The sequence below is a fragment of the Pseudophryne corroboree genome, chromosome 5, assembly GCF_028390025.1.
Source record: "Pseudophryne corroboree isolate aPseCor3 chromosome 5, aPseCor3.hap2, whole genome shotgun sequence".
NCBI lineage: Eukaryota > Metazoa > Chordata > Amphibia > Anura > Myobatrachidae > Pseudophryne > Pseudophryne corroboree.
In genome coordinates this window covers 530,331,592-530,349,139 of record NC_086448.1, presented here as the reverse complement: position 1 = coordinate 530,349,139, position 17,548 = coordinate 530,331,592, and the positions used below count along the sequence as shown (strand labels likewise).

General features: G+C 48.1%; 1 protein-coding gene across 6 annotated transcripts in view; it reads right to left on the bottom strand.

Moving 5' to 3' along the window:
- Positions 1 to 17,548, bottom strand: part of SYCP2L (synaptonemal complex protein 2 like) — a 905,846-nt gene that overhangs the window by 710,201 nt on the left and 178,097 nt on the right. For all 6 annotated transcript variants that reach the window (XM_063923155.1, XM_063923158.1, XM_063923156.1 and 3 more), the window contains exons 6-8: positions 16,102 to 16,129; positions 15,157 to 15,242; positions 14,954 to 15,042 (exon numbers count right to left, since the gene is read on the bottom strand). In XM_063923155.1, the coding sequence (XP_063779225.1) occupies positions 14,954 to 15,042; positions 15,157 to 15,242; positions 16,102 to 16,129 (203 nt within the window). The remainder of the gene's footprint in view (positions 1 to 14,953; positions 15,043 to 15,156; positions 15,243 to 16,101; positions 16,130 to 17,548) is intronic.

Below are 17,548 nucleotides of genomic sequence, written 5' to 3'. Positions count from 1 at the left end.
TGAACCTCTTTAGATACAGGTTTAGGGATTTTAGATTCAGAATGGGTCTGACCGAGCCATCTGGTTTGGGGACCACAAATAGGGTTGAATAGTACCCTTTCCCCTGTTGTATTAGGGGAACCTTGATAATCACCTGCTGTCGACACAGCTTTTGTATTGCAGGTAAAACTATTTCCCTCTCTGGGGGAGAAGCTGGCAAAGCTGACTTGAAAAATCGGCTAGGAGGCACTTCTACGAATTCCAGTTTGTAGCCTTGGGATACAATTTCTATCGCCCAAGGATCCAAATCTGACAGAACCCAGACCTGGCTTAAGAGTCGAAGGCGTGCCCCCACCGGCGCGGACTCCCACAGTGGAGCCCCAGCGTCATGCGGTGGATTTTGTAGAAGCCGGGGAGGACTTCTGTTCCTGGGAACTAGCCGTAGCAGGCATTCTTTTCCCTCTACCCTTACCTCTGGCGAGGAAGGACGAGCCCCGACCTCTTCTGGCTTTATGCGACCGAAAGGACTGCATCTGATATTGAGGTGTTTTCTTTTGCTGTGGGGGAACATAAGGCAAAAAAGATGATTTACCCGTGGTAGCTGTGGAAACCAGGTCCGCGAGGCCCTCCCCAAATAAAACCTCACCCTTGTAAGGCAAAGTTTCCATATGTCGCTTTGAATCAGCATCACCCGTCCATTGGCGGGTCCACAGGGCTCGCCTAGCAGAAATTGTCATGGCATTGGCTCTTGAACCCAATAGCCCAACATCTCTCGCAGCCTCTCTCATATATAACGCTGCGTCTTTAATATGACCCAAGGTCAGTAAAATGCTATCCTTATCTAGGGTGTCAATGTCAGATGACAAGTTATCTGCCCATGCTGCTATTGCGCTACATACCCATGCCGACGCTACTGCCGGTCTGAGCAAGGCACCCGTATGTGTATAAATTGATTTTAAGGTAGTCTCCTGTCTGCGATCAGCAGGATCCTTCAGGGCTGCCGTGTCTGGAGACGGTAGCGCCACCTTTTTGGACAAGCGCGTCAAAGCCTTGTCCACCCTGGGCGAGGATTCCCACCGTAACCTGTCCTGTGCGGGGAAAGGATAAGGAAAAAGAATTCTCTTGGGAATCTGCAGTTTCTTGTCCGGAGTTTCCCAAGCTTTTTCAAATAAAGCGTTCAGCTCATGAGATAGGGGAAAGGTTACCTCAGGTTTCTTCTCAAACATGCATACCCTCGTGTCAGGCACCGAGGGGTCCTCTGTGATATGCAATACATCTTTTATTGCAATAATCATATAATGAATACTTTTGGCCACCCTTGGGTGTAACTTCGCATCATCGTAGTCGACACTGGAGTCAGAATCCGTGTCAGTATCAGTGTCTGCTACCAGGGACAGGGGACGTTTATGAGAGCCCGAAGGGCCTTGTGACACAGTCAAAGCCATGGATTGACTCCCTGCTTTTTCTCTGGACTCTGCTTTGTCCAATCTTTTATGTAATAAAGACACAGTTGCATTTATAACATTCCACATATCCATCCAATCAGGTGTCGACTGTGCCGACTGAGACACCACAATCATCTGCTCTACCTCCTCCTTAGACGAGCCTTCCGCTTCAGACATGTCGACACACACGTACTGACACTCCCACACACACTGGGATATACAATTATGGGGACAGCCCCCCAATAAGGCCCTTTGGAGAGACAGACAGAGTATCCCAGCACACACCCAGCGCCACTGGACACTGGAATAAAATCCCAGACTGTACAGCGCTCTTTTATAGAATAAATAATACAGTCACTGCGCCAATTAAATGTGCCCACCTCTTTTTTGCCCTCTGTACTTGCTCAGCAGGGGAGAGTCCGGGAAGCAGCTTCTCTGCAGCTTGCTGTGGAGTAAAATGGCGCTGGTTAGTGCTGGAGGATCAAGCTCCGCCCCCTCAACGGCGGGCTTCGGTCCCGCTCAAATTCTTTATACTGGCGGGGGTTTTTCAAAATATGACCTCCGCAGTATCTAATATATTAGCCAGTGTCCCTTGAGGTTAATATTGCTGCCCAGGGCGCCCCCCCTGCGCCCTGCACCCGTACAGTGCCTTCTGTGTGTGCATGTGTACCTCAGTGAAGATCTGAAGTCTTCTGCCGCCTGTGAAGTCTTCTTTCCTCTTATACTCACCCGGCCTCCATCTTCCGGCTCTGTGAGGGGGGCGGCGGCGCGGCTCCGGGACGAACAGCGAGGACGACACCTGTGTTCCGACCCTCTGGAGCTAATGGTGTCCAGTAGCCTAAGAAGCAGAGCCTATCAGTTAAGTAGGTCTGCTTCTCTTCCCTCACTCCCACGATGCAGGGAGCCTGTTGCCAGCAGTGCTCCTTGAAAATAAAAAACCTAACAAAAAGTATTTTCAGAGAAACTCAGTAGAGCTCCCCTGCAGTGCATCCAGTCTCCTCTGGGCACAGGATCTAACTGAGGTCTGGAGGAGGGGCATAGAGGAAGGAGCCAGTGCCCACCATCTAAAGTCTTTAGAGTGCCCATGTCTCCTGCGGAGCCCGTCTATACCCCATGGTCCTTACGGAGTCCCCAGCATCCTCTAGGAAGTAAGAGAAATAATATCATATCATCTGCGTATAAGCCAATTTTTTCTTCTTGACCCACAACACGAAGCCCTGTGATATTCACAGCAGCCCTAACAGCGCAAGCCAAGGACTCTATGGCAAGAGCAAAACATAGTGGGGACAGAGGGCACCCCTATCGAGTGCCACTCCCCAGCAGGAAAGATTCAGTGGTGAAGCCATTAACCACTACCCTCGCGGATGGACAGGAATACAGGAGCTTAACCCAGGACAGGAAGTTCGGGCCTATCCCAAATCTTACAAGAACCTCCCAGAGATACACCCATTCTACAGAATCAAAGGCGCGGGCAACGTCCAGGGAAACAACTATCGCACCATCCAACTCACCACTCGCTAACTGCATCTACGTAAATAATCGTCTAAGATTTACAGTGGTAGCTCTGCCCGGCATAAAGCCAGCTTGGTCAGAATTGACCAGCTCCAGAACCACAGCGTTAAGCCAGAGCGCCAAAAGTTTGGCAAAAATGTTAATGTTAGTTGACAGCAAGGAGATGGGATGTTACGAGTCTAAGGAGAGGGGATCTTTACCCGGCTTCAGTATCAACACCACCAGCGCCTCGGCCATAGATGGGGGAGTGTACCATCCTGTAACAAAGATTCAAAAAACAACAGGAGTTTGGGGGCAAAAAAAATCCAGATGAGTTTTATACAGTTCAATAGGGAGACCATCTACCCCAGGGGCCTTATTACTTGGGAAGTGTTAATGCCAAATTGCTTTCTAACAAATATTTAAAATTGCCCGCTCTAATATATATTGTAAACGCCTGCACCTCTTATTACCATGCGCCATGAATGTGCTCTATACATAGCAAAACACTGCATCCCATTAGAGAAAACAATACACCCACACATTATCTGAGTTCCAAAGCTCATTGATGTATATATTTGTTATTAAAAGGATATGGTTTCAATATATTACAATGTACAGTATACACATAATTACATGGTTACAACTCACACAGTAAGCAGTTAATACATACAGTTACAGGCCAGCGATACAATACCATTCCCTCAATGCATCTTATATCTCTCCCTTTCAGCAAATACAGGAACTGGTCTGGCAGCAACTCCATCATCCTCTGGGACAAAACAGCAACTGCCTCCTGTGTGATCAACAATGTGTTATCTAGTTTTGGGGGGAGGGGACTTTCTCATTCATGATGAGTCACTAGTCTTTGTATATGCTCAACAGGTTCAGCCTTGAAGACATCCAAAGGGGCTGGCCTGAGCTTCCTGTCCACTACCTGTTTGGAATATCTATTGTTCTAATAAAAGTGATTTTACCTTTCATACATTTAATCATAACTATTTGTTGCAATGTCCTACAATTTAATAACAAGTATCAAATGAATCAACACATTAATCTGGCTGCTTTAATAGTAAATATGACAGGTATATCTTGCTTCGTTCAAATAATACACATACATGACATTACTTCATTATATAATTTTAAATCATCATGATGTCTGGCGCTTGATATTATTATAATTATGTACTGTATGAAATAAGTGTCGAATCCATCTCTGTGGCATGTCCGTGTAAATGCGTGTGTTACCATATTTTGCTGTGCTCGCTGCGCGTATTTGCAAGTATAGCGACTCATAATGTGTGTAGTTTGTATGTTCCTTTTATGCAATATTTTTGACTTCGACAGAAGGACCTAATGGCATTCTCCACCTCCTCCAGCGTGATGGGTGCTTCCAAAAGTTGTCGTGACTCGGGACTCAGGCGGGAATCTCTATCATGTTCAAATAATCAGAAAGTGCTGAATGCGTGTATTGCACCCTGGACTTGTAAACATCTAAAAAATGTGCATAAAAACTAGAAGCTGTAGAAGGGGTATCCATGCAAATTACGCCAGACATGCTCCTAATACCATGCACAGTGGTAGGGGCCATCTCCTGTCTAGCCAAGTAGGCTAGAAATTTTCCCGACCGATCTCCATGAACATAGAAATCATGGGCACGAAACCGTAAACATCTTCTTGATTTATCAAGAAGTAGATCTGTCAGTTGCTTATGAACAAATCAGCCATTCCACCCGATTCGCAGGGAGGTTGCTACGCAAATAAGCCTGCTCAAGTTCACCACTCCTCCTCTCCAACTCCTCCTACTCAGATTTTCTACTAACTATCTTCAACTGGGCGATTCTGGAAGTTAATGAACCACGCAGGAAAGCCTTATAGGCATCCCACACCAATGGGGCATTGTTGCAAATAGGGTTATTAGTAAAGAACTCCTCCCAGAGCCAAATTAATTCAGAGGCAGCACCCATCTGAGTCAACCAAAAAGGGTTAAACCTCCAAAAGGATGCCCCCCTAGGTATATCAAAGCACATATGATAATATAGGGGAGTGATCAGATATCCCACGTGGCAAATATCTCACTAAGGATACACAGGGAAGTAACAAGCGGGTAAGCAGCGCTATATCTATACGGGAAAATATTCCATGGGAACTTGAAAAACAGGAGAAACAGCTGACAGGTGGATTGTGCAAGCGCCAGACATACACAAGGACAAGCTCTGAAATCAGGCGGGCAAAGGCAGTGGGTCCAGTAGACGCACTCTGGGCAGCAGGCATCCATCTATCAGCAGCCTCATCCAAAACAGCATTAAAATCGCCAATGCATATAGCTGGGACAGAAGGAAATTCCTGCATAAAGGCACATGCCTTCACAAGAATTCCAGAGTTATAAGAGGGGGCGGAGGGGTATATACTGTATATGGCAAGGTGCACAAAAGGGGAACTGTGCATTGTGCCAGCTAGAAATACATAGCAGCCTAACGGGTCAATTTGGACCTTAGTGCAGACAAAATGCAGATTTTTATGAATCAGTAACGATACACCCAAGGCTTACTGAGCGAAAGAACCCGGCTGCCAATTAGATGCGTCTCCATAAGGTAAACCAAACCCGGATTTTGGGTCCTAATGTATTTTAAAACTAGAGAACATTTGACCTGATCATTAAGGCCTCGAACGTTCCATGAGAAAACGTTTACCATAGTGACGCATATAATTGGAGTACAGAAACATTAAGCTAGCATTGTCCCAGCACGGCACCAGCCACCGCTTAAAACGGAGGCAGACGTAAAGCAGCACGCATAATACAAAAGAGCACAAGAAAAGCACATACAATAAAACAAAAAACAACTGTAAGAAAAATAACAAAACCCAATCACCCCCACCCTGCATACCAACCCAAACATAGGTACACCAATCCCAAACATTCTGAAAGACTCTAGAAGAGAGTCAGGAAAAAAAGAAAATTTAACTTCAGGGCAACTAAACCCCATAACCTATAGAACATGCAGTCCCCAGCCTGTCATCAGGAACATATCAATAACAAATATTTATCTATCAGCCCTGACAAAAAGCATCACTAGAAACATCTGTCGCATAAGTAACAGACAATGATCACTACAAGCAAGGAATACGTACAAAAGTCTCTCAAGGTGGTGATGAGGCTGTAGATCAATCCAAGCAGAAGCTTCCCCTGGTGTGTCAAAGAAATATGTGCGGTTGCCAGACACCACCCGAAGCCGTGCAGGGAATAACATGGAATATTGTAATTGTAAATCACGTAGCTTCTGCTTAACCTGTGTAAACTGCGAACGGGATTTTTGGACCACAGCCAAAAAGTCCTGAAACACGGCCACCTTCTGACCCGCATGTTCCAGCGGACCTTTAATCCTAGCAAGACGTAGGGGATCAGTACGAAATCCCGCTGGACGGGATCCCGGCAGTCGAAATACCGACACCGGAATCCCGACCAGCACAATCCCGTCAGGAGTGGCGAGCGGAACGCAGCCCCTTGCGGGCTCGCTCCGCTCGTCACCCTGCCTCGCTACACTCGGCACACTAATTTATTCTCCCTCTATGGGTGTCTTGGACACCCACGGAGGGAGAATATGTCGGGATTGTGCCGGTCGGGATTCCAGTGTCGGTATTTCGACCGCCGGGATTCCGTCCAGCGGGATCTTGACCGCATCCCAGACGGAGAATAGTATCCCTGTCTTTGTAGTGAAGGATCTTAGCAATAAAAGTCCTGGGCTGTGCACCTGGAGGAAGGGGGCGGATGGGAACTCGGTGGGCCCGCTCAATAGCAAACTGTGGGGTAAACGAATCTGTGCCGAATGTGGATAATAACCAGGTTTTTTTTCCAGAAAGTGTTGGGAACCCTCTGCCTTTTCAGGGAGGCCCACAAAGTGAACATTGCTCCGCCTGAGGCGTCCCTCGATATCAATCAATTTAAGTTTACACGCAGACATCTGTGATTCCAGGGAAGTAAGTTGGGCAGGTATAGGCGTACATGAGTCTTCCAGCGTAGAAATGCGGTTCTCCATCTCCCCAACCCGGTCCCTGAGCTTCTGCATATCTTGGCGTATAAATTAAATATCGACATGAACCTCCGCCACTTTATCAGCAAGATGCTTCTCAGAATCCGTAATGGCTTGCAAAAGTTGAGACATAGGGGGGTCATTCTGACCAAATCGCACGCTGCAGTTTATCGCAGCGGCGCAATCAGGTCAGAACTGCGTATAAGATGGCCAAAGACAGTCGCTGCGGATCAGTCTATCAGGCAGAGGCGGACGCTGGGCGTGGGTGAACGAAACGGGGGGGGGGGCGGGGCGAAGGACACCACCACTCACCGCACCAGAATCCCGAGGCACCTCCAGCAACAGCAACAGGGTCTGTCCAAGAGGCTGTATAATAAGATGTTGTCTACATAAATAAGTGTGGCAGGCTTAGGACACTGTTTCTCTGTGACAGTGCAGGAGAGTCGTCTCAGTGCCCGGCTCAGACAGCAGTCCCCCAGCCGCCCCCAAGGTGAGTCACGCCGAGCAGGAGTCGAGGGCAGGCCGGACACAGCAGGCTTCAACGACTCCCGCGATGGCGCCGGTCACACGCAGGCCGCAGCAGCACGGCACACTCAGGGGCACCCAGCACAGTGATAAGGCACAAGAACGTCCTAAAACTAGACACAGGACGGGCAGCAGCCAGTAAAACTTAGTGCAGGGCAATCTGGGCACTTATACAGGGTAACAGGATTATTAGGCTGGGAAGCTAGGAAATCACGTCCTACTCCATGTCCAGCTAGGCCATGCCCCCGAGAATTTCATTTTTTCATTAAAATAAGATTCCTCCTCGACCTCCGCCACCCTGTCAGGAATGTGCAGGATATTTTCAATAGCTTCTATCAGGGCCTGTATTCCTTGCGACAGGGCAGCATCCCCCCCACTCGCATCCATCTCACCCTCCTCTGGGTCCGACGTATCATCAGTATCAGTCTGCATGAGCTGGGCCAGAGTACGCTTTTGTGGACAAATGGCGGGGGTCTGAGACACTGGTATGGGAACTGAATCTCTATCAGATCGCCCATAGACTGTCATAAGAACTGCGTCTCTTTCTCAGTATTGGATAATTTAGTAGAAATACTAGATATCATCCCTTTAATGGAATCTAACCATGGGGGTTCAGCCCCACTGGTCTGAAAATGTACACTATCCTGAGTACAGGGTAGTGAGTCTCCTGGGGTAGACAGACACTCTGCTGTGCATGAAACGCAGTCCCTGGACATGGTAACGTAAAGGGACACACACATCTACGCAGAAAGTGAAAACACAGTTAAACACACACACAGCCCGCAGAGAGCCACAGAAGCCAAAGCCAGCCGCACAGCGCCCCTTTTAGCCAAAGTAAAAACTCAGATGGGTCGCAAAACTAAGCAACTTAATAGGGCTTAGTATTCTAACACTGCTCCCCCCCCCCCCCCCCCCTTCACTAAGACCCCCTGGTACCACTGAGGAGACGTGGAGTCCTTGTAGAGGAGCTGCGCTTCTCTGTGTATCCTGTCAGTTCAAGCTGCAGAGGGAAAATGGCGCTGGTGAGCTGCTGGATCTGCTCCGATTGAAGCCCCAACCCCTTAATTGCGCGCAGCTTCCCGCACTTTATTATACTGGCCTGAGGACTTTATTAGACTAACAGAGGGTTAAAACCCTCTGTTAAGTAGGCGGCCAGTCCGGGTATCAGTGGTGGCTCAGCGCCTGACTCACAGCATGTCCACTACAAGTGAAACTATACTGAGCCTCAGGAGCGCAGCCAGTACTCAGAGCTGCGCTCCAACCCTTGTGCCGCCATTCCTGCTAACCGGGACGCCGGCGCTGTACTCACCAGTCTTCTATCTTCTGGCTCTGTTAGGGGTGGCGGCGTACTGCGGGAGGGTACGCATGCTGTGGTGGGGCTTGCGAATGACTCCCGCAGGAGATACGTCCTGTCAGCGGAGAAACGGGACCATTAACTCTCTAGGAAGTTGGGCCGTTCTCCCCCCTAAGTCCCACGAAGCAGACAGGATGGTGCCAAACAGCACTGTCTGAAAATAACAAACAGAAAAAATAAAATGTAGAAAACTCTTCAGGAGCTCTCCAAAGCGTGACCGGCTCCTCCGGGCACATTTTCTAAATGGAATCTGGTAGGATGGGCATAGAGGGAGAAGCCAGTGCACACTATTGATTTCTTAAAGTGCTCAAAGTCCTAGTGGACCCGTCTATAGCCTGTGGTACACTAATGTGGACCCCAGTATCCTCTAGGACGTAAGAGAAAATAAGAATTTACTTACCGATAATTCTATTTCTCGTAGTCCGTAGTGGATGCTGGGAACTCCGTAAGGACCATGGGGGAACAGCGGCTCCGCAGGAGACTGGGCACAAAAGTAAAGCTTTAGGACTACCTGGTGTGCACTGGCTCCTCCCCCTATGACCCTCCTCCAAGCCTCAGTTAGGATACTGTGCCCGGACGAGCGTACACAATAAGGAAGGATTTTGAATCCCGGGTAAGACTCATACCAGCCACACCAATCACACCGTACAACCTGTGATCTGAACCCAGTTAACAGCATGATAACAGATGGAGCCTCTGAAAAGATGGCTCACAACAATAATAACCCGATTTTTGTAACAATAACTATGTACAAGTATTGCAGACAATCCGCACTTGGGATGGGCGCCCAGCATCCACTACGGACTACGAGAAATAGAATTATCGGTAAGTAAATTCTTATTTTCTCTGACGTCCTAGTGGATGCTGGGAACTCCGTAAGGACCATGGGGATTATACCAAAGCTCCCAAACGGGCGGGAGAGTGCGGATGACTCTGCAGCACCGAATGAGAGAACTCCAGGTCCTCCTCAGCCAGGGTATCAAATTTGTAGAATTTAGCAAACGTGTTTGCCCCTGACCAAGTAGCTGCTCGGCAAAGTTGTAAAGCCGAGACCCCTCGGGCAGCCGCCCAAGATGAGCCCACCTTCCTTGTGGAATGGGCTTTTACAGATTTTGGCTGTGGCAGGCCTGCCACAGAATGTGCAAGCTGAATTGTACTACAAATCCAACGAGCAATAGTCTGCTTAGAAGCAGGAGCACCCAGCTTGTTGGGTGCATACAGGATAAACAGCGAGTCAGATTTTCTGATTCCAGCCGTCCTGGAAACATATATTTTCAGGGCCCTGACTACGTCCAGCAACTTGGAGTCCTCCAAGTCCCTAGTAGCCGCAGGTACCACAATAGGCTGGTTCAAGTGAAACGCTGAAACCACCTTAGGGAGAAATTGAGGACGAGTCCTCAATTCTGCCCTGTCCGTATGAAAAATTAGGTAAGGGCTTTTATAGGATAAAGCCGCCAATTCTGAGACACGCCTGGCTGAAGCCAGGGCCAACAGCATTACCACTTTCCATGTGAGATATTTTAAGTCCACAGTGGTGAGTGGTTCAAACCAATGTGATTTTAGGAACCCCAAAACTACATTGAGATCCCAAGGTGCCACTGGAGGCACAAAAGAAGGCTGTATATGCAGTACCCCCTTGACAAACGTCTGAACTTCAGGAACTGAAGCCAGTTCTTTCTGGAAGAAAATCGACAGGGCCGAAATTTGAACCTTAATGGACCCTAATTTTAGGCCCATAGACAGTCCTGTTTGCAGGAAATGCAGGAAACGACCCAGTTGAAATTCCTCTGTAGGGGCCTTCCTGGCCTCGCACCACGCAACGTATTTTCGCCAAATACGGTGATAATGCTGTACGGTTACATCCTTCCTGGCTTTGATCAGGGTAGGGATGACTTCATCCGGAATGCCTTTTTCCTTCAGGATCCGGCGTTCAACCGCCATGCCGTCAAACGCAGCCGCGGTAAGTTTTGGAACAGACAGGGTCCCTGCTGGAGCAGGTCCCTTCTTAGAGGTAGAGGCCACGGGTCATCTGTGAGCATCTCTTGAAGTTCCGGGTACCAAGTCCTTCTTGGCCAATCCGGAGCCACGAGTATAGTCCTTACTCCTCTCCTTCTTATGATTCTCAGTACCTTGGGTATGAGAGGCAGAGGAGGGAACACATACACTGACTGGTACACCCACGGTGTTACCAGAGCGTCCACAGCTATTGCCTGAGGGTCCCTTGACCTGGCGCAATACCTGTCTAGTTTTTTGTTGAGGCGGGACGCCATCATGTTCACCTTTGGTTTTTCCCAATGGTTCACAATCATGTGGAAGACTTCTGGGTGAAGTCCCCACTCTCCCGGGTGGAGGTCGTGTCTGCTGAGGAAGTCTGCTTCCCAGTTGTCCACTCACGGAATGAACACTGCTGACAGTGCTATCACATGATTTTCCGCCCAGCAAAGAATCCTTGCAGCTTCTGCCATTGCCCTCCTGCTTCTTGTGCCGCCCTGTCTGTTTACGTGAGCGACTGCCGTGATGTTGTCTGACTGGATCAGCACCGGCTGACCTTGAAGCAGAGGTCTTGCTAGGCTTAGAGCATTGTAGATGGCCCTTAGCTCCAGGATATTTATGTGAAGTGATGTCTCCAGGCTTGACCACAAGCCCTGGAAATTTCTTCCCTGTGTGACTGCTCCCCAGCCTCTCAGGCTGGCATCCGTGGTCACCAGGACCCAGTCCTGGATGCCGAATCTGCGGCCCTCTAGAAGATGAGCACTCTGCAACCACCACAGGAGAGACACCCTTGTCCTTGGTGACAAGATTATCCGCTGATGCATCTGAAGATGCGACCCGGACCATTTGTCTAGCAGATCCCACTGGAAGGTTCTTGCGTGGAATCTGCCGAATGGGATTGCTTCGTAAGAAGCCACCATCTTTCCCAGGACCCTTGTGCATTGATGCACTGAGACTTGGCCTGGTTTTAGGAGATTTCTGACTAGTTCGGATAACTCCCTGGCTTTCTCCTCCGGGAGAAACACCTTTTTCTGGACTGTGTCCAGGATCATCCCTAGGAATAGAAGGCGTGTCGTCGGGATCAGCTGCGATTTTGGAATATTGAGAATCCAACCGTGCTGGCGCAGCACTATCTGAGATAGTGCTACCCCGACTTCCAACTGTTCCCTGGATCTTGCCCTTATCAGGAGATCGTCCAAGTAAGGGATAACTAAAACTCCCTTCCTTCGAAGGAGTATCATCATTTCGGCCATAACCTTGGTAAAGACCCGGGGTGCCGTGGACAATCCAAATGGCAGCGTCTGAAACTGATAGTGACAGTTCTGTACCACAAACCTGAGGTACCCTTGGTGAGAAGGGTAAATTGGGACATGTAGGTAAGCATCTTTGATGTCCAGAGACACCATATAGTCCCCTTCTTCCAGGTTTGCAATCACTGCTCTGAGTGACTCCATCTTGAATTTGAACCTTTGTATGTAAGTGTTCAAGGATTTTAGATTTAAAATTGGTCTCACCGAGCCGTCCGGCTTCGGTACCACAAATAGTGTGGAATAGTACCCCTTTCCCTGTTGTAGGAGGGGTACCTTGATTATCACCTGCTGGGAATACAGCTTGTGAATGGCTTCCAATACTGCCTCCCTGTCTGAGGGAGACGTCGGTAAAGCAGACTTTAGAAAACGGCGAGGGGGAGACGTCTCGAATTCCAATTTGTACCCCTGAGATACCACCTGAAGGATCCAGGGGTCCACTTGCGAGTGGGCCCACTGCGCACTGAACTTCTTGAGACGGGCCCCCACCGTGCCTGAGTCCGCTTGTAAAGCCCCAGCGTCATGCTGAGGACTTTGCGGAGGCGGGAGAGGGCTTTTGTTCCTGGGAACTGGCTGTTTGCTGCAGCCTTTTTCCTCTCCCTCTTCCACGGGGCAGAAATGAGGCGCCTTTTGCCCGCTTGCCCTTATGGGGCCGAAAGGACTGCGCCTGATAATACGGCGTCTTCTTAGGTTGAGAAGCTACCTGGGGTAAAATGTGGATTTTACCAGCAGTTGCCGTGGCTACCAGGTCTGATAGACCTACCCCAAATAACTCCTCCCCCTTATAAGGCAATACTTCCATGTGCCTTTTAGAATCCGCATCACCTGACCACTGCCGCATCCATAAACCTCTTCTTGCAGAAATGGACAGCGCGCTAACTCTTGATGCCAGTCGGCAAATATCCCTCTGTGCATCACGCATATATAGAAATGCATCCTTCAAATGCTCTATAGTCAGTAATATACTGTCCCTATCTAGGGTATCAATATTTTCAGTCAGGGAATCCGACCACGCCACGCCCGCACTGCACATCCAGGCTGAGGCGATTGCTGGTCGCAGTATAACACCCGTGTGAGTGTATATACATTTTAGGATATTCTCCAGCTTTCTATCGGCAGGTTCCTTTAGGGCGGCCGTATCAGGAGAGGGTAGTGCTACCTGTTTAGACAAGCGTGTGAGCGCTTTATCCACCCTAGGGGGTGTTTCCCAACGTGCCCTATCCTCTGGCGGGAAAGGGTATGATGCCAATAACCTTTTAGGAATTATCAGTTTTTTATCGGGGGAAACCCACGCCTCATCACACACTTCATTTAATTCCTCGGATACAGGAAAAACTACAGGCAGTTTTTTCTCACCAAACATAATACCCTTCTTAGTGGTACTTGTATTATCAGAGATATGCAATACATTTTTCATTGCTTCAATCATGTAACGTGTGGCCCTAGTTGAAGTCACGTTTGTCTCCTCATCATCGACACTGGAGTCAGTATCCGTGTCTGTGTCTGCCATTTGAGGTAACGGGCGTTTTAAAGCCCCTGATGGCGTTTGAGACCCCTGGACAGGCACAAGCTGAGTAGCCGGCTGTCTCATGTCGTCAACTGTCTTTCGTAAAGAGCTGACACTGTCACGCAATTCCTTCCATAAGCTCATCCACTCAGGTGTCGACTCCCTAGGGGGTGACAACTCTATAATAGGCAATTGCTCCACCTCCATCTCATTTTCCTCCTCAAACATGTCGACACAATCGTACCGACACACCGCACACACACAGGGAATGCTCTGATAGAGGACAGGACCCCACTAGCCCTTTGGGGAGACAGAGGGAGAGTATGCCAGCACACACCAGAGCGCTATATATAGACAGGAATACCACTATAAAATGTGCTTTTCCCTTTATAGCTGCTGTTATTATTAAAACTGCGCCAAATTAGTGCCCCCCTCTCTATTTTACCCTTTTCTGTAGTGCAGGACTGCAGGGGAGAGTCAGGGAGACGTCCTTCCAGCGGAGCTGTGATGGAAAATGGCGCCCGTGTGCTGAGGAGATAGGCTCCGCCCCCTTCTCGGCGGCCTTTTCTCCCGCTTTTTGGTGAGTTCTGGCAGGGGTTAAAATACATCCATATATCCCTGGGGGTTATATGTGGTGTATTTTTGCCAGCCAAGGTGTTTACAATGCTGCTCAGGGCGCCCCCCCCTAGCGCCCTGCACCCTCAGTGACCGAAGTGTGAAGTGTGCCTGAGTAACAATGGCGCACAGCTGCAGTGCTGTGCGCTACCTTGTTGAAGACTGATGTCTTCTGCCGCCGATTTTTCCGGACCTCTTCTTGCTTCTGGCTCTGTAAGGGGGCCGGCGGCGCGGCTCTGGGACCGAGCTCCGAGGCTGGGCCTGTGTTCGGTCCCTCTGGAGCTAATGGTGTCCAGTAGCCTAAGAAGCCCAAGCTGGCTGCAAGCAGGCAGGTTCGCTTCTTCGCCCCTTAGTCCCTTGATGCAGTGAGCCTGTTGCCAGCAGGTCTCACTGAAAATAAAAAACCTAAAACTAAACTTTCACTAAGAAGCTCAGGAGAGCCCCTAGTGTGCACCCTTCTCGGCCGGGCACAAAAATCTAACTGAGGCTTGGAGGAGGGTCATAGGGGGAGGAGCCAGTGCACACCAGGTAGTCCTAAAGCTTTACTTTTGTGCCCAGTCTCCTGCGGAGCCGCTGTTCCCCCATGGTCCTTACGGAGTTCCCAGCATCCACTAGGACGTCAGAGAAATTAGATTTACAACACAAAACCAGAAAGCTATCTTTTTCTTAAACCCTGCAAAAAATAAAACCATTTGGTTCACACTTACATTAGTTCGCACAGCTCTTCAGATGAGCAAAATTTTTTCCTGTCATCCCGTGGGACATTATCAATAATGCAGTTGAGGGTCTTTAGTGCCTTTATTCAAAGACAAGAACATTTGTGGGTTGGATAATAGAAAGTTTGTGTTAAATTGTATATTGGCATGTACTATTGAAAACATCCAAAGTACAGTGCATAAACACTGCTCACCTCTAATCGAATACAAACACCTGGCCACTTTTCCATAATTACATAACCAAGTGTCAGCAAGAATGAATCCTGTAATGCTTTTATGCCTAAAGAAAATGAAATAATACACTTTTAAAAGCTTTCCATAAACATTTTTAATAACTGAATCACAGAATACACAATAGATCTAAACTGTCTTTTATATCAATAGCACATGTGAATTTGGATTATGCACAATACAACAAAGGGTGTATCCGTGCGTGCGGGGACCGTAGCTCTGTGGCACTGCGAGCGTAGCTCAGCTGTTTCTGATGTAAGCAGTAGCTGCTGCAACCATGGATCTATGCAGCAGAGTCTGTCTGTCACTCACAATCCGTACTCTGGGGGAAACCGTTGTGGGTGACAGGGAATCACTCCCAAAGTGCAGAGTGACAGTGGCATCACACCATGACATAGCGGCCGCTCAGCACTGTGGTAGTGACCTGTGACTGAGCGTGTTGTGGGAGCCACTGCCTCAGACGACATAGTAGGTGCCATTTCGCTTCACGCCGTCACAGTCATCAGCATACTGCTATATGGGAGGGGGTTATAATAAAGATGGTGACTGGCAAAAAGTGACCATACCTTTCCTATCACAGCAGAATGTTTAAACAGCAAGCATTCTAAAGCAGCATCCATCCAACTAGAAGTATCCATTTCTATTTGCAGAAGAACTAAATCAGCCATGCAATTCTATCTAGACCCATCTGAAATACTCCTGCTGCATAGCTACATACAGTTTGGTGAAATGCATGGGAACAAACAAGGGCAGCACAAATAGCAGCATATGTATTTCATTATGTATATCTATATTTACATGGCTAATCACCTGCTGCAAGAGGAAATTAGCAAGCAAAGTCTACCAACTGTACAGGGTTAGGACATTATTTAAAGACTAAAAAAAGTTAAAACATGAGACATACTTACCCTCCTCACTGCCACACTTACAAATATCCTGAAATAGAACAGGAAAAATAGTTGCAACAATTACTTTAGTATCTACATACTTTACCAGTCAGAACTACAAATGTATAATGAACAAGTACTGTGTAAGCCTCTGTAAATATACTCTGTAAATCTGCTCGTCATAGCATCACTTCAGGGTCCACTCAGAGACATAGGGGGTAATTCTGAGTTGATCGCAGCAGGAACTTTGTTAGCAGTTGGGCAAAACCATGTGCACTGCAGGTGGGGCAGATGTAACATGTGCAGAGAGAATTAGATTTGGGTGTGGCGAGTTCAATCTGCAATCTAAATTGCAGTGTAAAAATAAAGCAGCCAGTATTTACCCTGCACAGAAACAAAATTACCCACCCAAATCTAACTCTCTCTGCACATGTTATATCTGCCCCCCCCCCCCCCCCCCCCCCCCCTGCAGTGCACATGGTTTTGCCCAACTGCTAAAAAATTTCCTGCTGCCATCAACTTGGAATTACCCCCATAGTGGTCACAAATGCCCCCTACAATAACGCATATCCAGGATTTGAATAAAAGCTCCCTACATCGGTGACTTCTAATATGGGAGATTCTCCGTGATGCGCGGGACAGCTACACAAATTCAAACGGCATACTATACTTCTCCAAAATACCAAGATTTTAGTGGGTCTTAAGTTATAGGGTAAGGCACTGCTACTAAGCAATTAAGTTTTCATACAAGAACAAATTTCTTAACATACCAGTTTAACAGAGAGAAAACAAAATTAAAACAGTGTGATGCACGCGACTTTATGTTCACTTTCTGAAGAATCGCCCATATCCTTATTTACACTAATGTCACCCTTAAACATTATCGCTTAATAATATTAGATTTCTAAATACAAGATGTTACAGCGATTGCAAATACGCATTATAGCCCTTCTTTTACCCAACTGCTGCCTCAGACCCACTTTTAGTAAATGATCAGGTCCCACATGATCTGGCTGTATGAGTCTGTGCACCAGTCAATCACCGCTTACAGTGTCTCCCCAGATAAAAATGTCCTGCAGTGTCTCCCCAGCCAATCGCCACCTGCAGAGTCTCCCCAGCCAATCGCCACCTGCAAAGTCTCTTCAGCCAAAACGCACAGCAGACATCAGGTCTGAATATCCCCATGTTTGAATAAATGACAGGAGCTGGTGTATTCTCTCCACACATTAGTACATATACCCTTCAGAGAGAAATAAAATAACCAAAATATTCTGTCCAGCCCGAGATGCTTAGCACACACTTGGGGTGTGTAGACGATAAAGGCAAGGCGCTGGATGTACTAAAAGGGAAATATGGTAAAAACCCAATTCCTTGTGCGTCCTAGCGGATACTGGGAATCCATTTAGTACCATGGGGAACAGACAGGTCCACTAGGAGCCATGGGCACTATAGAAGTTTAATAACGTAT